This window comes from Citrus sinensis, chromosome 5 (genome assembly GCF_022201045.2).
Source record: "Citrus sinensis cultivar Valencia sweet orange chromosome 5, DVS_A1.0, whole genome shotgun sequence".
In the NCBI taxonomy this organism is placed as follows: Eukaryota; Viridiplantae; Streptophyta; class Magnoliopsida; order Sapindales; family Rutaceae; genus Citrus; species Citrus sinensis.
In genome coordinates, this window is record NC_068560.1 from 5738569 (window position 1) to 5764286 (window position 25718).

The 25718-nt window shown below is 32.6% G+C and overlaps 2 protein-coding genes and 1 non-coding gene across 4 annotated transcripts; 2 read left to right on the top strand and 1 right to left on the bottom strand.

Annotated features, from left to right (window-relative positions):
• Positions 1 to 5404: 5404 nt before the first annotated feature.
• Positions 5405 to 8483, bottom strand: LOC102612942 (protein WHAT'S THIS FACTOR 9, mitochondrial). Its single transcript, XM_006471094.4, has 2 exons — positions 7900 to 8483; positions 5405 to 7807 (listed from the first exon to the last, which is right to left on the bottom strand). Exons 1-2 carry the CDS (start codon positions 8437 to 8439, stop codon positions 7169 to 7171), a joined length of 1179 nt encoding a protein of 392 aa, XP_006471157.2. The 5' UTR covers positions 8440 to 8483; the 3' UTR covers positions 5405 to 7168.
• A 58-nt stretch (positions 8484 to 8541) lies between these two features.
• On the top strand, positions 8542 to 8613 carry TRNAK-UUU (transfer RNA lysine (anticodon UUU)). The gene has a single exon. It is a non-coding gene; the product is annotated as a tRNA-Lys (tRNA).
• Positions 8614 to 8713: 100 nt separating this feature from the next.
• Positions 8714 to 16126, top strand: LOC102613242 (SART-1 family protein DOT2). 2 transcript variants are annotated; one of them, XM_052440934.1, is made up of 13 exons: positions 8714 to 8906; positions 9405 to 10146; positions 11060 to 11201; positions 11300 to 11354; positions 11848 to 11961; positions 12059 to 12155; positions 12240 to 12306; positions 12395 to 12454; positions 12554 to 13157; positions 13313 to 13689; positions 14400 to 14620; positions 15071 to 15158; positions 15763 to 16126. In XM_052440934.1, exons 2-13 carry the CDS (start codon positions 9410 to 9412, stop codon positions 15835 to 15837), a joined length of 2637 nt encoding a protein of 878 aa, XP_052296894.1. In that variant the 5' UTR covers positions 8714 to 8906; positions 9405 to 9409; the 3' UTR covers positions 15838 to 16126. The 2 variants fall into 2 exon arrangements, with proteins under 2 accessions (XP_052296894.1, XP_006471158.2); XM_006471095.4 differs by having other exon boundaries at positions 8739 to 8912.
• Positions 16127 to 25718: the final 9592 nt, after the last annotated feature.

Here is a 25718-nt window from a genome sequence, read left to right on the forward strand (position 1 = left end):
TTGAATAATAATAATAATAATAATAATAAAACTAAATAAATAAATAGATGGCATGTATTCTTATGATTTCATCAAATTTATAGAAAGATGATAATTATATAAAATACGAAATTTATATCCTAACTAATATATATGACAAATATACCACTCTCATTTAAATCATTCTTTAATAGTAAAATATTAAAAGTAATAAATTAACGTATGATAATAAATTGGTATTTACAAAAATAGAGAGTTAAAACCTTCTACATGATTTTATTTTTTTGTGGTTAATGAAGAGATTGTAATCATATAGCAAGCAAGGAAGATAACCATAAGCTAAACTGTGTGTGGTTACAATAATGGGTCAGATTTGTGGAATCACATGTATCAACTAAACTAATTAAATTATTCATCATAAATTGAGAAGTATCTTTTGGAAATAGTTCAGTTCTTGCCTTTTCACCAACCAGATTAAATATAAATTAATGATATTTAATCTCATTTTCAAAGCAACTTTTCCAACGTGTATATCGCTCATATACTTTCCCGCAAATTGATCAAAAAATATATTGATTCATTAATCAACCTTTTCTTTTTGTCGCTTCATAATAATTTCAAGAGCAAATAAATTGACTTATCAAAAAAAGTAAATTAATAACAAGTTATTAAGCCTTACAATTTAATAGTGTAATGGTCAGAAAAATTATTAAGTCATATAATTTAATACTGTAATGACATTACACTATTAAACTATATGACTTAATAGTTTTATCATACTTTAATAAAAATCTATGATTCTGTACTGGATTAGTATGTATATATATATATATATATATATATATATATATATATATATATATATATATATATATATATATATATATATATATATATATATATATATATATTGCGCATCCACGTGAATATCATGATAAAATTTACTCATGTTCATTTGTTGTGGTCGGTTACTCAATTTTCGTGGTATTGTGGAAATATTTTCAAAATTTAAGACATTTTTTTTAAAACATAAGACAACTTACTTAATTATAAACAAATTAATATTTTTATTTTCTTAGAAATGTACATGATTTTCTTTCCAAAGGTTTATTTGTAATTAATACTTAATGAGTACGCTAGTGATAGATTAATTTGTTAAATTAAAAAAAAAAAAGTGCGCTTGATAAATTTTATATTTTATACCTGGGTCTCAACTACAATACTATAAGGATTTCGTATTCTAAATTAACAAAACTAATAAAATTTAATTATTTAACGGGACTCAAATGGCGGGATATGGTACCCATCACATTGTATTGTACTGTTACATTTTAGGTAATAATAAAAGCCAAAGACATGAAAGAGATGCTTCAGATAATGGTAGGCTCTTGGATTTGGAATTTTGGGTTGTTTTTTTTTTTAATTGACTTGATAATTAGAGTATAACTCATATTATATGAAACTATTACTAATATTTACAATCATATTATTATTAATATTTATGATTAAATTATTAGTCATATTTACATGAGACGATTATTAGGATTAATTTTACATATATTCTCATGAAATATTGTCTAAATTTTTATCTTCTTTAATATTTAAAGAATATCTACTCCACTTATATTGATAAAAAAAAAATTAATTTTCACCTAATAATTAAGGAAAGACTTAGAATCCTCGCAGTGGTTTTTTTGTGAGGAATGAATCTGGTGCCCTCAGTTGAGGGCCGCAGCCCAGTCACTCTCAATTTTGGACTGTCTTGATTTGTGGATTTTGGTGATAAAGAGAAGAAACTTTACACGTGTAATTCACGTGGGGTTGAATGTTGATGTTCTTTTATCAGTCAAAAATTTGTTTGATCATTGATAAGGGATAAGGATTGTTGATGAGCAATGAATCACAGGTGAGACAGAAAATATTGGTGCGAAAATGTTGGATCTTAGCTTTTTCAAATTATTGGCATTAAAATATATACTATAATGAAGTCCAAAATAATATTAATACCTAATCATTTTAGTAAAAAAAAAATTGTTCGTCAAAAAAAAAAAAATTTGAATGTTTATAAGCAGCATGATCTAAAGCATAAATTTGAGGATACATAATTCTTTTTAACCATTGTACATATTTTAAAATTTTAAAATATTCAATAAACTCACATTTGTTATTATATATTTATTACCACTTGAGGAGGTGAGTGTCAGCCCGTACGACGACCCTTTTTAAACGGGTAATTTTTAAAAACCTCCCCTGAGGTTTAGACTTGTTGCAAGTAGATGGCGAGAATTTGTTTATTTGTAAAAAAACCCCTACCGTCAGTTAACTTTAACATTGACCGTTAGTTGACTGTGCAAAGACAATATTACCCTCAACAACAATTTGTAGACGGAAATAACTAAAAAAAATTAAAATTATTGGCGCGAAAAGCACAAACCCTATTTTATTTTTGATAATTTTATCCTTGTCAATTCCAAAAATTTACAATATCATAGGTAAAGATTATAACTATTTTATTTTCAAGTTTTTAATTTTATCTTTTTTGTAGAAACTTTAAGAAAATATCAATAATTTAAAGATGATTTTTAAAATTTTTAATTTTATCTTTCTTATAGGAACTTTAAGAAAATATCAATAATTTAAGGAGGGTAAAATAGCCAACAATTTTAATTTTTTTTTAGTTATTTCTGTCTACAAATTATTGTTGAGGGTAATATTGTCTTTACACAGTCAACTAACGGTCAATGTTAAAATTAACTGGCGGTAGGGAATTTTTTACAAATAAATCAATTCTCGCCATCTACTTGCAACAAACCTAAACCTCAAGGGAGGTTTTTAAAAATTACCCATTTTTAAACCCTTTATCCAAATTTTTTATGAGTATCTTTCTTTAAATATTAATAGAAATAAATCTCTTTGAGCTTGTTTGGTTGTTGTATTAAAGCCCCTTATTGTATTAATTTTACACAAGCCCATGTTTAGCAAATAAAAAATTACAAGACCACCACATTAAAAGCCCAAACTAATGCGGCAACTCTAAACTCGACTGCTTCTTGTTTTGTTTTGTTTTTTTCTCTCTCTCCCCCTTTTTGCTTTTGCAACTGTCGCTGGAACCTTGCTTTTTGAGTTTTACTTTTTGACTTTTGCTTTATAATAACAACTAGAAAATAGAACCCCACTTCACGCGGCTTTGAAAAAATAATTTAGTATTATTCTTTTTTCTTACTTTACACTTGATGAAACTGATAAAAAATATGAATTGATTTTTTTTTAAGATGAGGCAACCTTATAAAAAACAAAAAAAACTATTAGCCAGCAATACAAATAAAGAAGCAACGCAAGATAAAGAATAAAATGAGAAAATATATTATATAGTGATTTTATTCATTCCAATTGTGTGTGTACAAAACAAAAAGATGAGCTCTCCTTTTATAGTTACATAATCACTCCATGAAATTAATGAAAAATTATGGATCATAATTCCTTGTGAGATAGTGGGAGTTATAGGGAAGTTAAAGGTTGCTAATGGGAGATAGTGGGGAGACTAAAAGATATATGTTATGAACATCTACATTTACTTTAATAAATTCATAACACTCCCGCTTGGATGTTCATTATAAAGAATATGTCTCATTAAAATCTTTACATAATTATTATTGTGTAATAACAATTAAATTAATTATGAGAAGATGAAAAGCCAAATCTAAAAGAAAATTTCTCTATTTATTAGATAATAAATAATATACAAAGATGAGAAATGGTGATGCCACATCACCTCCTCAAGTCCCAACTTTATATATATATATATAGATAAGCTCAAAGAGATTAATATTTTTATATTTTTTGCTTTTTGACTTTTTGACTTTTGCTTAATATTATTATTATTATTAAATATAACTTTTAATTTAATATTATTTTTATATTATAATTATTAATATAGATTAATAAACATGTAATTTATTATTCAATATTATTATATTATATTATTTTTTACATTATAATTTATTAATAAATTTATAATTTATTATAACTAATAATAAATAGTTAAATGTGAATAAATGTGAATAATATTAATTTAAAATTAATAATAATATAAAATATTAATACAATTTAAGTATATTAATATAATATAATATAGTATAATATTTAATTTAAATTAATCAAAAAATTTATTACAGTACAGTGTAGTGCAAAATATTGTACAGTATTATTATAATACAGTGCTAATACAATACAGCATAATATAATACAACAGCATTAAAATAATGCAATACAACATAATACAATACATGCACCAAACGCACCCTTTACGTATAGGAATAAAATTCTCCTAAGCCATTCTTAGAGTATATATGTTGATGATAAAATACAATGAACAAAATAACTTTACCCTTTAAAAGCATTTTTGGACTTGACTACCTTATATAATAGGCAGAGGCGAAGCTCTAAGGAGGCTAACCCGGGCTAGTTTCTTGAAAAAAATATAATTAATTATAATTTTTTTTTAAAAAAAATTATAGTAAAATATAAAAATATAACTAATAATTATAGTCAATATCTATTTTCTCTAAATCGAAAAATTAACTCAAATCCCTGACTAATGGATCCAAATTATCCAAATTCTAAATTTCTTAAAATTTATCTGTTTAATTCATCAAGTTGTCACCTCATGAGTGACGGCCAGCCTTTGATGCACCCACATGCTCATATTGTTTTTGAATTAGTTATTACCTTATACTTTTGTCAATTTTTTTTGATAAAATAATTAATAATTCTCTAATGTATTATTATCGCAGACAATATAATTCAGATACGATAATATAAGAGTTTTCTTTTTTGAAGAATCGCAGGACGAAATTTCGTCGATATTATTTTTTTATTTACATTGTATTTTTATAATTTTATTATTAATTTTTACTTGTCTAGTGTATTTTAATAATTTCATTTGTATAGAATAAATTTTTTGAGAAGTAATTAAATTTTAAAAAAATCTAGCCCACCCCAAAAAATAGTGCTAGCTTCGCCACTGATAATATGTATTTATTTGTCTCCCTACATTGGGGTATAATCGATCTCTCTCGACAATTAATAATGAGCGTAGATCGCTCTCCAGCTTTAAGTGAGGGTTGACATTCGGACTGTGTTGTAATAAGATTATTTAAGAGAATCCCCTTGGATTGTAAATATCAGAGCTCTAATTGTAATATATCAGTGCATCAGAAAAAAAAAAAAACAATTTTGCTATTTGGTGAATTTGATATTCATTATAGGATCAAAATGAGCTAATTCGGGAGATAATTTGAAAACATTAAATGATCAAATGCCGACGCCATCATCTACTCAAGTAATTAATAACAATTATACAAAAGGTTTTTTTTTTTTTTTTTTTTTTTTAAGAAAAGACTATGTAAACAATTAAGGAACATAATTGAAGCGGAAAATTTTAATGAATTGTCAGTCTACAAGAAGAGAGTCAATCAATGCCCACAACCATCACCATCCCTCTTTAATTCATACATCTGTTTTATTAGGTTACAGAAATTATTTAAGGGGGGGCAAATAATTCCGAATTAAAATAAAATATGAAATACATTTAATTGTCTCTCACTTTCTTTTGTAATTTCATTGAGCCCTTTAAACTCTTGTGTACTCACATTGTTCGCTTAAATACTTGGTTACCTCCTGTTTGGATCTTTAAGTGACACTGCTTTCAAAAGAGGCAAATGCCCAGATGAAGCGCAAGCCTTTGATGTGGCTTGAAAATGAAGAAAAAGTCTACAAACTTTACTTACACACACCAAGTGTAGATTTGTATAATGGTGTTTGATGATTTTTGCATTCGTAGTAGCTGCTAATGACATTATAAATGATGATTCTAAACAACGAACTACCGATGAGTGTAGACTGAGGTGTGTTTTGGTTAAATGGAAAGAAGCAATCCAAGTAGAATTGGCCTTTTTAGTCAATGTGATGTTATTAAACCTGTAGTCCAAACACCTAGGACATTAAACCCATTGGAAATAAAAATAATACTATATGTCCCAAAACTTATTCCAAAAAATTCATCCTAAATGAGATGACACACCCATCCAATAGTGAATGGTTTTTCACAATATTTACTGTAATTTATTTCAATATTTTTTATGGACATAATGGGTATCATCTCATTTAGAATGAATCTTTTAGGATAAATTTTACTATTTATAGCATTACTTTGGAAATAAATGGGTATTTTTACAATATTTGTGATTTTGTTATGGATCTACATGGAAGTAACCAAAATATTAAGCAAATAATATGAACAAGCATGAGTTTAAAGGGCTATATAAAATTTTTATGGAAAGTGGACGCAATTGGCAAGCTCTTCAGCTGATTTAAAGCTCAAAATCATAATGATATGTTTCCTGTTACAAGCCCATGTTTTTAGCGTTTCATAAGTTGGTGTGTGTGATAATACCATTTAAATTGATTAGTGTGTGATACTCCTTCATATTCCCAAGTGGAGACTACAACGTCAAGGGAGAGTAACAGAGGAATCTCTCATAACTCCAATACTTATACACCCAAATTCAATCCCCAAACTTGTTGAGATTTGTTAAAAAAATGTGGCTGAAAAATCCCTACAGGCTTATTTGGAAAGCTAACAAACTATAAAAGCCGATTACTGTAAACACTTATACTTGATTGTAGTGACAGACTTGCAATTGGAAAAAATATTATAGGCAAAGAGGGTAGGGAACTCACCACCCAAATAGTCATAAAAAATGTCAGCAGCTCTCATATCACAGAGTAGAAGCTATCGCCACTAATCAACGATCAACTCTCGCTTTTCACATAGTTTAATCAATTGATCGTGTTTTCTCCAGTGTACACCATATTTCAATTTGCTTGTTTTCTGAGAAAATGTGGTAGAAATATCATCATCCTCTATCCAGAAAACTGATTTTCATTCCATTTCTGCATTCCATATTTGACTGATAAGTGGCAGCAAATTTTTCCAAGAAAAGCTCTGAGCTTTCTTAGGGAGAAAATTAAGCATCCTCACTTAAAGCTATGCTTCCCAAAATTTTCCCTCTACTTGTCATATCTCTATCTTTACTGCTTCATCAAGAACAATATCCTCAAGCTCGGCGTTCATACGACCAGCTAGAGTTGTCTTCACGTCCTAAACCACATTTCTCGCTTTCTTTTCTTATTTATCATTGTCAATACATAAATTTACCTTCGTTTTCCTTTGTGATCCAAAAGCTACAACACCAACTGGCTTCCGTCTATCATTTGATTTATTCATAAGATGAATGTACCTATGCCTCATTCCCATTAATGGATGCCTCTCAACCAAGAAATCTTTCCTATACGCCTCCCTAAGCACCACAGTTTGAGTCCTAATCTTATTAGACACATAAAAGATCCCCGGATGATGCCTCAAAGCCCTCTTAAACCTATCACCAAACCCCAAATAATCTCCCAAACAAAACAAATTATCCCTCTCCGTCTTCTTTGACACCAAAAGCCACAACAACTCATGCAGCACGGCCACCGCCCACTTCTCCGCCAGGTCACCACTTGGCGCGAAATGAAAAGCATCCTCATAAGGCGAAATGTACGGCAAATCCTGCCATTGCTCAACCCAATTCATCACTCTCTTCTCCAAATCAAAACCTCGTGGGAAATTCATCGAAAACCTCAAGCACATTCCCTTTTTCAAATTTAACAAATCACCACCACACGATCTTCTTTCCATTTCTGACACCGCAAGTTCTTTTCTCCAAGAAACTAGCTCCAACGCCAGCACTTCTTTGTTAGCAACAGAGTCTTTTACTTCACAAACCTGAAAATACAGTAATCACCCGGAATGTACAATTACAGAGATACACTTACTACACTTCACTCTTAAAAATAAAGTCTTTCGGTTCCACAAACCTGAAAGTACTCTGGATAATCAGCAAGAAGCGAGGTTACATAATTATAAGGCAAACCCAGATCAAATTTGAACCTGTTAATAACATAAAAAGGCAATTTCCCCGCATTGGTGAGCATCAACAGCTTAGCCATCCTCCTAACCGCGTCATCACGCTGAGCTGGCAACCCGTGAATGGCTGATTCTTCCTTGTGGAGAGTCAAAGCCTGTGGGGTGAGTTTGACGTGGAGGGGAAGCGAGGGGCAGGGCTGGAATAGGGTGAAGAATGAGGGGTATTTTTGGAAGAATTTAAGGGCGGTGGTAGTGGGGAGGTCGAGGTGGGGTTTGAGTAAAGAAAGTGAAGAGAGAGGAAGGGATTTGGAAGGGGAATGGATGAGTTGGTTTTTGAAGGAGAGGATTTGTTTTAAGTTTTTTTCTTTTGAAACGGCGTCGTCGAGAAACGGGTCGGGTACCCATTTGACTCGGGCGTTTATGAATGTTCGCAAGCTGTGGAGGCGATGTGGGAACTTGGCGGCGAGCAGCGGCGGTGGCTTTGGAGCCATGCGAAGAGTCTCGAGTCTTTGGCTAAAAGAAGATGATGTGGGTGGCACAAAATATAAGTGATAATTGTTTAATTTTAAACATCATGACCTCTTGATTGCATGGCCGTCTTAGCTCAGTGGTAGAGCGCGTGGCTTTTAACCACGTGGTCGTGGGTTCGATCCCCACAGACGGCGTTTCTTCACTGGCAATTACTATTTTAATTTTTTCATAATTTCAAACACTGTCCTCAACTTTTAGCATATTTGTGTTTAAGTCCAGAAACTGCATTAGAAACGAACAAATATCCCCAAAACTTTTTTTGCTTCACTGTATAAATTTTCTGTGGCAGATTCTTGCCGAGACTTTTCGCCCTTCCAAAGTTTTCTTTACAGTGAGCTTAAAGCCGTGGAAATCGAGCCATTACCCGTCGGCCGGAGCCCCGAAGTCCGATATCTTCTCAAAATTGCCCGAATAAACGCTGCTTCTAGTTAAGGTTCTTTTCGCCAACCAAGCATCTCCTCTTTAACATCACTTATTTGTGTATTCATTCATTTATTTATATTGGAGTGGCAATTTCCCTTCGAGAATTGTATAATGCACTGACAAAATAATTTCGTTCGGGTAAAATTGAATTATCGAGAAATTTGGTTTTCGGTTATCAAAATTTAAAAATTATTGATTGCTACGAGGTTTAGGGTTCATCTGTGAAGTGAAATTTGTTAAGGCTTAGTAGGTTGAAAACTGAAAAGTTTTAAACTTAGCAAATAGAAACTAGCTTTTAGTTTTTGACAAGTTAGTGGTTTTACTGATAAGTGATTGGATTCTGCTTCAGGTCATTAACCCTAGAACTGATTTTTATTCATTATCCACAGTTACTGATTTTATTATGAATTAGCCGTAAAGCTTTTTTTTTTTCGAATTAAAATGTAATAACGCTATACGCTTGAGGTCCGTTTTCTTAATCTTATAGTCTTAAATTTTGTAGACAATATGGATCGGTTTGGTCCAGATGAATCTCCAGTGAGAGAATACTCGGATGAAGGAGCATATGATGATAATTTGGACCAAAATGAGACTGTGCATCGGAGCAAGGAAAGGAACAAGGGCAAGAGCCGAGGAGATGAAAAGGATCGTAGAAGCAAAGACAGAAGAGATTCTGAAAAGGACAGAAAGGAAAGGAGGAGGGAAGACCGAGATGAGCGTGACAAGGAGAGAAGCAAAGAAAAACCTAGAGATAGGGACAAGGATAGGAAGGAAAAGGAACCAGAGAGAGATAGGGAAATTGAGAAGGAGAGGGGAAAGGATAAAAGTAGAGACAGGGAAACTGAGAAGGAGAGGGGAAAGGATAAGAGTAGAGACAGGGAAAAGGAAAGAGACAAGACCAGAGACAAGGAAAGGGAGAGAGGGAGAGAGAAACATAAGGATAGAGAGAAAGAAAGGGAAAGCGAGAAGGATAGGGAAAGAGATAAGGCAAGAGAGAAAAGTAGGGAGAAGGGGAGGGAGATGGAATTAGATAAAGAGAGGTCAAGAGAGAGAGATCGAGTGAGTAGGAAGGCGCATGAGGAGGATTGCGCTAGGAGCAATGATAATATGCCTAAATTGGATAATGAGGATAATATGAATAGGGATATTAACAAGCACGGGAAGGTTTCTTATGATGACACAGATGATCAAGATAATGAGGATGCACATGTGTCAACATCAGGTCTCGGGGATCGCATTTTGAAGTAAGTGAATAACTATTGATTCATTCTTTTGTTTTCATGTTTTGTATCTGTCTAATGTAGTCAATTATCATTTGGTTACATATTGGATCCCGTATGTGTTTGTTTTTTGTTTTCCTCATAGCTCAATTGAGATTGGTCTTCTGTTACTGTGAAAAAGTGTCACGTCTCTTTTGCTGCTTTAAGTTTAAGCATCTTTTTCATGTGCTGATATTTTAATTGACTTGTATCATAGCATATTGTTGTTGCTGGGATTTTGTCAAATATGTTCTTTTAGTGGCAATACTATTGAATTTAATTTATTTTCACGAAAGTTTAATGTATTCATTTGGTAATTTTTTTTTTTTTTTGGATATTTTGACTTACAGATGCTGTCAGTAAATTTTGGTTAGTGATGGTTTGAGATTACGTATGAATAAAAACAGAAAAACAGTTATGCTCTGACTTTGCGACAATTTTCTGCATTATTTTGTTTTTGCATTTTTCCAGACCAATTGGGTCACAGCTAACTGCCTGCTCTTTTGAGCATTATTGATTCATTTCTCTTGTTTGTACCTGCATTTCCATTCTCATTTGAAAATTTTATTCTCTTTTCTGTTTTAAGAAATGTAACCATGCTTTCTCTACACTGCATATAGGTATATCTCACACGTGTGTCCGGGCATCAAATTAGCATTATGAAATTTCCTGAATTTTTCTATATTTTTCTTTGTACTAAATAACATATGTTATAGGAGTTTGTGACTTTCCATTCATATTTTGTTCTGAATTGTTGCTCTTGGTGTTGATTTTGTCGCCAGTATGATTATCCATGTGTTATTATTTAATTCAAGCTCTTCAAGACGTATGGAAAAGTTTCATATGATATGAATAATATTGAGATATATTGATCTCTGTATTTTTATTATTTCCCCAGGATGAAAGAAGAAAGACTGAAGAAAAATTCTGAAGGCGCACCAGAGATTTTATCATGGGTTAATCGGAGTCGAAAAATCGAGCAGATTAAGAATGTTGAAAAGAAGAAAGCCTTACAGCTTTCCAAGATTTTTGAGGAGCAAGTTAGTATCTTTTATTTGTATTTCCTTGCATTATGTCTTAAAAATATGTTCATATCAAGGGATGCTAAGAACCAATATGATGGTATGCAATTTTGTAGGACAACATTGTTCAAGGAGAAAGTGAAGATGAGGAGGCAGGGCAGCACAGTAGCCGTATGTTACTATTTTACCTCAACATCTTGTTTTCTGATAATCACTAATATTATGTGCATGTATGCATGTAGAACAGCATAATACCTACATATGTTATCTTTACTTGAGAGGTCTTGTTTCTCTTAACAACAATCGATCTTGTAAGCAATACTGCTATTTAATTTTTGAGTGAGACCCTCAACATTGTAAGTATCCCAAGACTTTTAATAGTATAAGATGAACACGTATTGTAGCATAATGGTGGGGCTCTGTCTGTTATTCTGGACGAATACATGCACTGTTACTGTTCTATGGCCATTTTTGGATCATTGGTCGGTCTCTGGTTCATGGGATGTGATTTTTCTTATTAGCTTTTACTTGCACGTTTTGCATTCTAATTTTCATGGTTAGAACTTAGATGTTCTTGCTGATTGATGTGATCATGTCTTGGTGAGGACTTGTAATTATGCTGATCAGATTTTTGTCACTTCTATTTTGCAACTGTTGTCAACAGATGATCTAGCAGGGGTAAAAGTTCTTCATGGTCTTGACAAAGTAATGGAAGGTGGAGCAGTCGTTTTGACTCTCAAGGATCAGCAAATACTGGCTGATGGTGACATCAATGAAGGTAAATCTAGTTTGGTATTCGCTTTTACATTTACTGGCCTCCATCTCATTAAATGACTAGACTCTTTTGCAACATAACTTTTTGTCTGGTGTGACAGACGTTGATATGCTTGAAAATATTGAAATTGGAGAGCAGAAGAGACGAGATGAGGCCTACAAGGCTGCAAAGAAGAAAACTGGAATCTATGATGATAAGTAAGATGAATGTTACTATTGTTGTATTAGTGTTGTGCACATATATGATAATGACCAACTGTTGTGGTGTGTTCTGGCACTCAGGTTCAATGATGACCCTAGTTCAGAAAAGAAGATTCTTCCGCAATATGATGAACCGGCTACAGATGAGGTTTTTCTCTCCTGCTTTTGTTGATTCTTTTTATCATTTGAGCCATTCCTATTGTGATTTTGTTCTTAAACTGAATGCTTACTTTCAGGGACTAACTCTGGATGCAAGGGGTCGCTTCACTGGTGAAGCAGAGAAGAAACTGGAGGAGGTAATTTTCTCTTGGCAATTGTGAATACAAAAGCAATTTAATGTATATAATCAGCTTTATTTTGCTGATGTGGGCATTTTTTTCCTTTCTTCATACCAGCTCCGCAGAAGGATACAGGGTGTTCAGGCAAATAATAGCACCGGAGATCTCAACTTGTCTGCAAAGATTACATCAGATTACTTTACCCAGGAAGAAATGCTTCAGTTTAAAAAGCCTAAGAAGAAGAAGAAATCCATACGGAAGAAAGAGAAGTTGGATTTAGATGCCCTTGAAGCAGAGGCGCTCTCTGCAGGGTTGGGTGTTGAGGACCTTGGATCTCGGAAGGATGGGAGAAGGCAGGCAATCAGAGAGGAGCAAGAGAAATCTGAGGCTGAAATGAAGAATAAAGCATATCAATCAGCTTATGCTAAAGCAGAAGAAGCAATTAAATCGCTGCGAATGGAACAAACTCGTCCAGTTAAATTGGAGGAGGAGAATGAAGAACCAATTGCTGATGATGAGGATGATTTATATAAATCCTTAGAAAGAGCAAGGAAATTAGCTCTTAAAAAGCAAGAGGCATCATCTGGTCCTGAAGCAATTGCACGACTTGCCACTAGTCAAACTGCTAATGAGCAAAGCACCACAAATGAAGAGTCAGAAGAAAAGAAGGTTGTCATTACTGAGTTGCAAGAGTTTGTGTGGGGTCTTCCAGTTGGTGAAGGTAATCTATTTACAATGTTATTTTTTAAAACCTATGCTATCTCAGCTTTTGTTTGTCGATTCTCTTTTATTTTCTTCCTCTCGTGTGCCAAGTTTACATGCTTGAGTTTGTTTGCATTAGTGCTTTTAACATTTAATCTGGTTTGACACTTTCAGAAGTCCAGAAGCAGGATCGACAAGATGTTTTCATGGACGAAGATGAAGGCCCGAGAACTACTGACCATGAAATGAAAGATGAACCTGGTGGATGGACTGAAGTTAAAGAAACTGGTGAAGAAGAAAACCCTTCAAAAGAGGATAAGGAGGAGATTGTCCCAGATGAAACAATTCATGAGCTGGCAGTTGGGAAAGGATTAGCGGGAGCACTCAGTCTGCTTAAGGATCGTGGAACACTCAAAGAAGGTATTGACTGGGGTGGCAGAAACATGGACAAGAAAAAGAGCAAGCTTGTTGGCGTTGTTGATGACACTCCAAATGTTGATAATAGATTTAAGGATCTTCGCATTGAGAGAACAGATGAATTTGGAAGAATTGTAAGTACTTAAGTGGTTTAACTGATTACATTATATATCCCTATGGCTTGTTTTATTTCATGTGTTTTCTGCAGTTTATATCATACATGCATAGATTGAATTTATTTCCTGTTGAGTTATATCCCAATCAGTCACCTTTTTATCTGAGTTTTATATTTACTGTTGGTATGTTTATGATCCTTGTCTTTTTGTGCCTTCGGCATGGTTCGAAAACACGTTTAGGCATGTTTCATGGCTAAATTGCAGGCTTGGTTGCAGGTTGCTTCTGGTAGAAGCAGTCTTTAATAGATTTTTGGTTTGAACTGGATGGGACTTTGGTTGTTCAAAGCTGTGGGGTTCGTGTTTCGGGAGCACACTTTTATAAACTTGTTATACATAAATCTCACAATATAAGTGGATTCCATAAGTTCTGACTTGTATCAGCTTGTTGGCATGAATATAGTATGACATGGTTGTATGCATATGGTTTTTTGGCAGGTTATGTAGATTATGGTGCATTTTGATCTATTTAGATTTCAGGAAGCCATCTTGCATCTTTATGTCAAGCTTACTGTTCAAGCTGAACTTTAAGATAGTGTGTTCAATTTTTTCACAATATTAATGACAGGATTTGAAGTTGGATGTGACAATGAATTGTGATTACTGCTTTTATCATTTAAGTATTGCTTTTATGTACTAACTCATTGAATTATTTCGTTTTTTTCAACCAGATGACTCCTAAGGAAGCCTTTAGGATGATTTCTCATAAATTCCACGGGAAGGGACCTGGAAAAATGAAGCAAGAAAAGCGCATGAAGCAATATCAAGAAGAATTGAAGTTGAAGCAAATGAAGAATTCTGATACGCCTACGGAATCTGTGGAGAGGATGAGGGAAGCTCAAGCTCGGCTAAAAACACCTTATCTTGTCTTGAGCGGTCATGTTAAACCTGGGTATGGTACATTCCTCTTTTTATCACTGTTTTATTTTTTATTTTTTATTTTTTATTTTTTATCTTTTACTTTCTGTCATCATTGTTGGCTGCAAATTATGACAAAGTGAATGACCTTGATGGCATCTGATGAATTTTTAGACCTTGACATTATTTTGTCTTTCGAGCTTCTTGACATTGTGGCAGCACCTCTTCTTATAAGATTATATAAATTACTTAGCAGGACTTCTGATTGACAAAACAATATAGAGAAATGACCCTGTAGACAATTCTTAAAAGCTTGACTTGCATCACTTCTTACTAACTTCTTATATGATTATTGTTTATTAAACATCAATATAACCGGTCATGAGATATTATTGATTTTATTTTCAAAAACAGAATAGATTTATTTTCTATTTTACATGAAATTTTTGATTAATCAGTTTTATTTTCTACATTCTAATTGTAGGCAAACTAGTGATCCTAGAAGTGGTTTTGCTACCGTTGAGAAGGATCTCCCGGCTGGGGGCTTAACACCAATGCTTGGCAATCGAAAGGTCAGTGAAACTTCTAACTTTCTTTGTTGGAATGTATCAATGCTCTAATATGTACATAGAAAAGTGTGAACTGCTACTATTTTCAGTTTCCACTTAACTTTTTTTTTTGTTTATTTTTAATTTGATGGGTCTTTCTCTATACCTGATTAATTTTTGCTTGTTCCCTTCCACAGTTCTACCCTTCTATTTAGTCTGATGGTTTGCCATTGTGCTAACTTGAGAGCTTGACAATAGCTGTACACAAGAAAATCTTGGGTGGGAGTCCCGTGGGACTATCCTATTTATAAAAAAAAAAAACTGTGCACAAGTTTAAATTTTACTCTGATTATCATCATCTTGCTATGATTGGTTAATTTGGTTAATTTCAAAATGAATGTGGACGTGGTAAGGATGGGCGTATCAGTGCATGGTATGCCCACCCAGTTCTACTTAAAAATCTCTATGCATGCAAGATTTCTAAAAGCTGGGACGTAGAGCAGGCTGAGATACATATGGGCTATGGCTCTTTCTCTATGCCCTATTTTGCCGTTTTATGTGCATTTCCTTTGTAAGAGAATACTTTTGACTGTCATTGAACTTAAATTGAATATTTCCAAACTTTCAGGTTGAGCATTTCTTGGGCATAAAGCGCAAGGGTGACTCCGAGAATACTAACTCACCAAAGAACCCCAGAACTTGAAGCATTTGCGGACTATCATCGGTTGGTGATGAAGCAAACTCAAGCACTGTGGAAAGCAAGTGCTAGAAAAATGATTTTAAGGTTTAATTTTCTTTGCCATTGTAAGTGCACTCTGGGTTACCGAAACGGCCAGCCGCTGATCTATATTATCATATTGACATTTTGTTCCGGATTTTGATTGCAAATGAAATTTGCTTGTCATAGACTAAACAAAATGCTTAGATTTCAGATGGTCGAGTTTTGCAAAGTTCAATTGAGGAAGCTATGAATTTACCATGCGCTTCATGTATTGTTTCTTCTACATTTCTACCTTGTTAGTGATTAGATTTTGCAGCAACAATGCAAATACGTCAACTGCTTATGGTTAATTCAACAATGTGGTTTTTCTCCCTCTTTTGCAACATAGATGTGGCAAACTCAATGGTTGATTACTGCAAGGAATTTTATTATTAACTTTTACAAACTTCATCCTAATGAGTTGAGCATTTGTTGACTTTCTAGACTATTGTTTCTTTTTTTTTTTGAAAATTTTAAGCTTAAATTTCAAAGGAAATGTCTTATCTACCCCAAATTAATATTTTTTTTTTCACCTCCAACTTTTTACTGTCTTTCGTACCATGATTAGTGGTAATAGTATGGCAGTTCTACGTAACACCAATGAATGAGATTTTCAGATCAATGTCAAGTGTTAAATTGACAATAAAAAAATTTTATCCTAACTTTATAAAGGGAGTGGTTAAGTTACTTTCAAGTGCAATCCAAAAATTAATTTTATTTAATAACAAAATAATTAAATAATTAAATATGGTGTAACTCTTAGTTTGATTTTTTATTTTTTTAAATTAATCTTCCATATTGAAGTAGAAGACTTCTAAAAAAAATACGAATTAAGAGTGTTTGTGGATCAGATTTTACAAATTAGATATCAATTCATATCCGATCCACAATTTTGTAGATTATAAATTTTAAATCCAATCCAATATACAGATTGGTAAATTCAATCCAAATCTAGTTCCTATGCATGTGGATCGGATGCAGATTTTTGACTCAATCCATATTTAATCCACTATTTGGGGGGTTAAAAATTTTTAATTCTATCTAATCCACAAATTAATTAAAAAATTAATATAAAAATAATTTTACTACAGATCAAATTCAAAATTAATTGTTTAAATAAAGTTAGAATAATACATTTAAAATTTCAAAATGTAACATATTGAAAAAAAAAAATCATTGGTTTAGATCCATATATGAAAAGCTTGAAAAACTTGGAAAGAAAGTAAGAAATTAAACTTGATTACCTCAAGTGCTGAGGTAAAATGATGATGGCTTTGTGTGTGTGGTGAGATAGAGGTTTGGTGTTATGTGCAAAAGTGTTCTATTTGGCTTAAGGTTTTTTGTTTTGCTTTCGAATTTTTACTGTTTTAGAAAATTATATATATATATATATAAAAGGGAAAACAAGTTTCTTGTTTTTTGCTTTGAAGGATATACTATCATAATTGACAGTATATGGAGTTATAAGATTTATAAAAGGAGTTCCCAAAATAATGGCATGATGAATATCATTTGTGAGGACCAAAGAAGTTTTAAAATCAAAACCATTATTATGGATTGAGGCTTCAACCTTGGAACTGACATTCAGTTTTGAATTATTAGCGGCAGAAAGTCTTTCTTTTGTTTTTTCATGAAATCTTTTGGGGACGATGTCTTCTCTAATGCAATTTAAATCGGCGCCAGTATCAAAAAGGGCAATGGCATCCATTGCAAAATCATCAGAAAAGATTAAAGTGACTTTAATCAAATACTTTCTTGTGGTGATTTGCTTTAAAACAAATATAAAATCATTGGGTACTGACTCAATATTTTCTACTTTAATTTCATCACCATCATCAGGATTAGATTCATTGTCAGAATTATCCTGCAATTATTTTTGTAAAAGAAGTTGGATAGTATCAGAATCACTTTTTTGTTTTTCTTTTAAATCTCTGATTTTACATTTGATTTCTTTTATCTCTTTCTGAAGATCTTGGATATTAGGAACCGTCTTCTTAGTTTTCTTTTTATCCAAAATTTGAGTAAGATCATAAGAATTCTTTTTAACAATTAAGACTTTAGAAGTCTCGGCTTTATTAAAATCCAAAGTTTTCAAAAGTTTATCAAGATATTCTTTTTGAAGATTTGGATCAGAAATATGCTTTACAAGTTCAAGAAAAGTTTCTTGGTCTTTAGTCAAAACATTGATTTTCTTTAAATATGAATCAGATTCAGATTCACTACTGCTAGATACAGAGTCATCTGAATCAAAAAGCTCATCAACTTGATATGGATCACTGTCTCCCGACATGGAAGATTCGGAATCAGAAGATTCGACAAGAAGGGGGGCTAATTTGGAAAGGATCTCTTCATCGAGGTCAAGTTCATGAAGCTTTTTGTTCATCCTGCAATAATTTGCAGTATGACCTTTCATGCCACATTTATGACATATAGCTTCTTTGTAATTGAAAGGGGTCTTTGGTTTGGCTCTAAACTCTTTTCTTTTAGAGAATTTGGGTTTCTTATAAGGCCTCAAAGGTTTCTTATAAGGAAGTTCTCTAAAATTACGAAAGAGTTTCCTAAAATTTTTTGATTTGTAATGTTTCCTGCGGGGTTTAGTAGAACACTCGCCATTACAATCTTTGGAAATAGAAGTTTTAAAGGGGTCATAATTGAATTGTTTACAGAAACCACATAATTCTTATTTAGACTTCTTAAGCTCCCACTTAAGTCATTTCTGTAATTTCAAATCTTGACAAATCTTTAATCCTTCTTTATTGACAAAACTGACGAGTTCACCATAGGTGAGCTCATCATAAGGAATACGGTTATCATAAAGGGCTTTAATGGAATTTCTTACCTTTTCACCTAGAAGAGTAGGTAATCCAGCGAGAAATTTTTCTTTTCAAGTTATATGATTTGCATCATCCCTTAGAAATAGTTTGGTAAAAAATGAGGTTTTGTAACTTTGAAATTCACTAAGTTTCCTACATCTTAAATTATGTAGTAACTCAGCGTTTTTATCACGAAGGTGTGAAGGGTCACCAATAAAATGGAGGGAAATTGTTAAAATTAGAGTAGCAACAGCATCCTGGATTGGATTGTTGAACTCATCAAGAATAGAGACTCAATTTTCATCGACTTGAATGGAATTTAGAATGTCTAATTGTTGCTGATTAGTGAGAAGATGATCCCACCAACCTTTTAATTGACCAGTAAAACCGGCAATGAGGATTTCTGATATAGCACGATCAGAAGTTCCTGCTTGGGTTTTATAGGCATTGGCTGCCATTGTCATTTGTTGCAACAATCCTAGGATATTGTATTCAGACATACTGTCAATATTCCACTCATAGACTGAAGATGCATTATATCAGGATTGATTTAATGCACTTGGTCTATTATCTATTGCTAGATCCGGTGGAGTTTTGACAGTGGGAAGGGCTAATTCCCAATGAATTTTGTTGGCTTTAGGAGTAGAAGGTTCTTCTTTGAAGGCTTCTATATCAGAAGAGGCTATAGACATTTGGTCTTGTTCTAATACTCCAATCTTGCTAGATTGAGGAGTATCAGGGACTATCTGAACTTTGCTAGATGAGGAAGAAGCAGCTTCTATCCTATCTAATTGTTCTCTAATGGCTTTAGCAAAATCTGATTTTGACTCTTGAACAAGCTTTTGGCTAGTTTTCGAAACCTGAAAGGGTTTGAAAATAGGTTCCTTAAAGCTTTTTGTCAGAATCCGATTTTGTTGGAATAGGAGAAGTTGATGGAACAGTAATGGTTGACTTCTGAATTTGGTTTTCTATCCTAGTCAACTGCTTTCCGATTGTATTTAAGTTAGTATTACAGAAATTATTTTGTTGGATAATACTACTTAAATTTGCCTCGGAATCATTTGGTTTTGGGATTTTGTAAGGTGAAGCACGGATTTGGACAGGAGGTTCACCGTGGTCAATGGTTACACTCCGAAGAGGTGGGTGTTCAGACTCTATAGTTCTATCACTATCAAGAAGTTTCCATTCATGGACTTTCTTCCTAATAGTAATAGGGTTTGACTCTTTAAAAGGATAAGAGATGTTGTTATCAGAAGAATATATCTCAAACCAATCAAAAAATAATATATGAATTTTATGAAAATTCACAAATTCATAGTAAGTTTGTTGGATTTCTTTTCTTTGGTTTAAAAAGTGTTTGAAAAACCAAAGTCTTTTTTCTTTGTTTAAATTAGAATAAAAATCATTATGCAGAAAAGTTTTATCTAATTCAAATTCTTTTTCAATGACATTAATGACATTTTCTGTAACAGCAGAAAACGTAGGGGAAGTTGGAGGAGAAGGTTCCTTCTCTTCCTGACTTTGTACATGTTGATTACTAGTGTAGATCGGATGAGAAACACTAGTGGTGTAATCAACTGATCGAATGGAGGTACTAGGTATATCTGAAGTAGAAAACCTAGGTTGACTTTTTATGGACTAAAAAGGGAGATTTATAACAGAGGCTATTTTTGTAAATTTCCTTTCTAATGAAGGAATGCTTGAGCACGACGCTTTATCAGAAAATCTGGATGAGGTAGATCTCCTGAATGATAGTTTGACTTTACCATCGGAATACTGAGTCACATTTTGCAACTCTGTATTGGGCTCAAGTTGTTTCGGAATCACTGGTGGAGCGGCTCCTTCAAGGATCCATTCCTCTGGAAGATTGACATCCTTCCATTGGATTGGTTTAGGAATGACCGTGTTTGCTTTGGACAAATCAGTCTGCAAGAGAAGGGTCTCATCTCCTTTCGACTGGTATTTATGATGTGTGCTAAATGCAGAAATCATGGCTTTGTAAGAAATTTTAAAAATTAATGCAACTGGGATGGATCCCTTAATCATATGATAATTATGGGTTTTGATTTGCAAAATCATGCTCTTTAAAATATTTTTGTCTTTAAAAGAAATTGTTATATTTGGATAACAATCAAAAGATATGGGACCTTTACATAGACTAGATTTGATACTACTTAGTAAAGAATCATCAAAAGAGATGAATCGCCCATCTCTAAGGACAGCAAGGATAGAAGTATCCAAACCTTCTTTGGTCAAAGGTTTTATTCCTACTTTGATTAGACCAATGTGAATATATTTGAAATTCTTTTCTTTTAATTTCTTTAAAGATTTTCCCGAAAACAAATAAATTGTTTCAAAAGGCTCTGAAAGAGTTATATCACGTTCTTCAGTCTTTATAATATAATCATGCTTTAAAAGATCAAGCATTTTTGTTTTGTAAATCTTTTCCTTGGAAATTTTTGGAAGTTCCCAACAATCAATTGGTTTATCAAAGTTCTCAATAATGAATTCTTCTGAACTCACAACATGCTTTGAATCACTAGTCTTCCCAGAAGAGGAGCTAGAAAAGGATGATGTTCTACAGATCGGAGGATCCATGGTCAAGACCTTATGGTCTATTTTTGGTTTGGTCAATATGGCTACAGGTATGGATTTACAGCCCTCAGCGGAATCCTTATCCTAAAATGGGACTTACAACCAGTAAAAATTTACCACAAAACAAAACTTCAAAATAAACCATAAGATTTTAAACACGAAACTCTAAACAATAAAACACTAACCAAAAGGAAATATATGGGATCGAAGGATGGATGTGTTTTCGAAATAATTCTTTATTGATTGCTTTAGATAAAAACAAATTGGATCGCGGTTGTTCAAATTTTAAATTCAGTTACCAACTTTAGATTAAGTAGATTTGCTTTGGATCACGGTTGGTCAGGTTTTATATTTATTAAATTAGTACGTGGCGTTGTTAAACCAGATCGATGCAGAAGGGAATCTGCCTTTGGACCCAGATCTGACTTAGAACAGATCAATAGCTCGCACGTTCGGGTTTCTAGCCGATATACCAACTTAATTTTGCTTTACCAAATAATAATTAAGTTCTTTAGCAAGCCTAGCAACACATACATCTAAAAGCTTGGGTACAAACACAGTACCAGATCCGGTTCTCGGAAATTGTGCTCTGAAGGAATGGAGGGAGAAGAGAAGATTTTACAACTGAGGATCGAGATCTGGTCTCTTTGCCTCAGAGGAACGTACAATTTATATGGCAGATCTGATACAGATCAGTCTGCAGAGCATGCATAGAAAGCTTTAAAAGACTGAAATTTAAATGCTTTAAATGTAAATTGCGGAAATTTAAATGTTACATAAAATTAAATTGCTGAAATTTAAAGTGCGGAAATTAAATTGCTTTAAATAAAATTACAAATGCTTTAATAAAACTGGAATGAAATGCTTACATCGGTTCGTTTTCTTTGTAGAGAAGATAGGGAAATAATGGGAAATTAATCTGAAGACAGGAGAAATTCCTTTTTGTCTTCGGATTCCAGATTCCTATTCCCAGAGAGAGAGAGAGAGAGAGAGAGAGAGAGAGGATTCTAGAGAGAAGGGAGAGAAGAAGAGAGAGAAGTTCTAAACTTAGAAATGAAAAACTTGAGGAGTCTGAGTCTTCCTCTCGGTTTTTATACAAAGATCTTTAAACTGTTCACTGTAGCGGGATTTTAAGTGTACAGTAAACTTTGGAAACCTGCACTGTTCACTGTAGCAGAGCTTTAAGTGCACAGTAACATTTGGATCGTATCTTTGAATAGTAGATTCTTTGTACAAAAATTGAAATACGATACGGGTGAAGAGACATGTGCGCTCTCACTTGTGTCCAGAGGACCACCTAGTTCTATCACTATCAAGAAGTTTCCATTCAGGGACTTTCTTCCTAATAGTAATAGGGTTTGACTCTTTAAAAGGATAAGAGATGTTGTTATCAGAAGAATATATCTCAAACCAATCAAAAAACAATATATGAATTTTATGAAAATTCACAAATTCATAGTAAGTTTGTTGGATTTCTTTTTTTTTGGTTTAAAAAGTGTTTGAAAAACCAAATTTTTTTTTCTTTTTTTAAAAAAAGATTAAAGTCACTTTAATCTTTTCTGATGATTTTGCAATAGACGCCATTGCCCTTTTTGATACTGGCGTCGATTTAAATTGCATTAGAGAAGACATCGTCCCCAAAAGATTTCATGAAAAGACAAAAGAAAGACTTTCTGCCGCTAATAATTCAAAACTGAATGTCAGTTCCAAGGTTAAAGCCTCAATCCATAATAATGGTTTTGATTTTAAAACTTCTTTTGTCCTCACAAATGATATTCATCATGCCATCATTTTGGGAACTCCTTTTATAAATCTTATAACTCCATATACTGTTAATTATGATAGTATATCTTTCAAAGCAAAAAGCAAGAAACTTGTTTTCCCTTTTATTGAAAAGCCTAAAACAAGAAATTTGAATATTGTTAAAACCTGTTCTGTTTATCAAAACAGAATAAATAATTTACTTAAATCAAAACAGTGTGATCTAATGTTTTTACAAAAAGATTTGAACCTACAAAGAATTGAAAGCCAATTACAAAGTGATTTCATTAAGAAAAAAATTTCTGATTTCAAAATTCTCATTGAAAAAGAAATTTGTGCTGATCTACCTTCTGTATTTTGGAACAGAAAACAACACGTGGTAGATTTACCCTATGAAAATTCTTTTGATGAAAGACAGATCCCCACTAAAGCCCGTCCAATCCAAATGAACATGGAATTGGAACGACATTGTAAAAATGAAATCAAGGATTTAGAGTCCAAAGGACTTATTGTAAAATCTAGATCCCCGTGGTCTTGTGCTGCTTTTTATGTGAACAAAAATTCTGAACTTGAGAGAGGCATACCAAGACTTGTAATAAATTACAAACCTTTAAACAAAGCTTTAAAATGGATTAGGTATCTCATACCTAATAAAAAGGATTTGCTTCAAAAATTATGTTCTGCTCTTATTTTCTCAAAATTTGACATGAAATCGGGTTTTTGGCAAATCCAAATTCATCCTAATGACCGTTACAAAACTGCTTTTACTGTTCCATTTGGACAATATGAGTGGACTGTTATGCCCTTTGGTTTAAAAAATACACCCTCAGAATTTCAAAGAATTATGAATGATATTTATAACCCTTATTCTAATTTTTGCATTGTTTATATTGATGACGTGTTGATATTTTCAAATTCTATCGATCAACATTTCAAACATTTAAATACTTTTTATTTTGCCACCAGAAAGGCTAGATTGGCAATTTCCAGTTCTAAAGTTTCTTTATTTCAAACAAAAGTCAGATTCCTTGGTCATCATATTTCTAAAGGAACAATCACTCCAATTGAGAGATCTCTTTTGTTTGCTGATAAAATTCTTAACAAAACTCAATTACAAAGATTTCTTGGAAGTTTAAATTATGTTCTTGATTTCTGTCCTAACATTAATAGGATGTCTAAACCCTTGCATGATAGATTAAAGAAAAAACTTGTTCCTTGGACAGATGAACATACCAAGGTTGTAAAGCTTATAAAGAATTCTGTGAAAAGCATCCCATGTTTATATCTTGCTAATCCTACATTACCTAAAATTGTTGAAACTGATGCATCTGATTTAGGTTATGGAGGCATATTAAAGCAAAAAGAAAATGATAAAGAACAGATAGTACAATATGTTTCTGCACATTGGAATGATTGCCAGAAAAATTATTCTACTATAAAAAAAGAAATCATTTTCATTGTTTTATGCATTACAAAATTTCAAAGTGATTTATTAAATCAAAAATTTCTACTTAGAATTGATTGCAAAGCTGCAAAACATGTTTTGGAAAAAGATGTTCAAAATATTGCATCAAACTAGATTTTTGCACGATGGCAAGCCATTTTAAGTGTTTTTGATTTTGATATTGAATATATTAAAGGTGATACAAATTTTATTCCTGATTTTCTAATTCGGGAATTTCTTCAAAACAGATAATGCCGCCAAAGAAGAAAGACAAAGGTAAAGCTGTTCTTAAAGATTCTGAATCTAGAGCAACCTCTAAAGAACCCCAAGCTACCCCTTCTAAAGACAAATTACTTTCCTCAGCCATGCCTATTAAATCTTGGATAGAAATGGTTGAAGAACATGGTGCCCATTACAAAACCACTTCTTCTAATGACCAAGTAAAACAATGGATGAGTTCCATTACAAAGTCCCCTGAGCTTATGCTCGCCTTACAAAACCTTTCCCAAAACCAGATTTTCTCAAAAGAAGAAAAAGAAAACCCTATCTCTAAAGAAATCTCAAAACCCTCTTCTCAAAATGTGATTGTCTCTGGTGAAAGTTCTTCTTCCCAAATTATGCTTTCCCAACCATCACCTTCAAAGAAAACCTCCGATTGGTTTGATAAAACTCATTTTCAAAATATTCTTTTTTTAGAAGATGGATTTTACCATGCTGATCCTTTCCAAGCAATTTCAAAGTTTTTCCCTAAGGGCTGGTTTTTTAAACCATGAGATTTAACAAAACCCCAGTCCTACTATCAAAGCATTTTAGAAATCACTGATTCAGTTAAGTTCAAACATTTCTTTCTCAGTGAATCACATTTAGAACCAGCCTATTCCACGGCTACTATTTTAAAAATTTTGAGTCCAAACCAATGGGGTGACCTACTCCATAATTTTAAAACTTTCTTATATATATATATATATATATATATATTTATTCAATTATTTAGTTATTTTTTATTTTATATTATTATCGGATAAGATATGGTGTTAATGTAACTACATTTTAATTTATTCATTTATTAGAAAGTAGTAATGTCACATTTTATGTTTTATTTTTTAATTAAATTTGTTTTTACGAATTCACATATTTTTGTAGATTTACAGAAGTATATTCATATCTAATCCATCAACTGTGGATTTTTAAATTTTCAGTTCAATCTAATC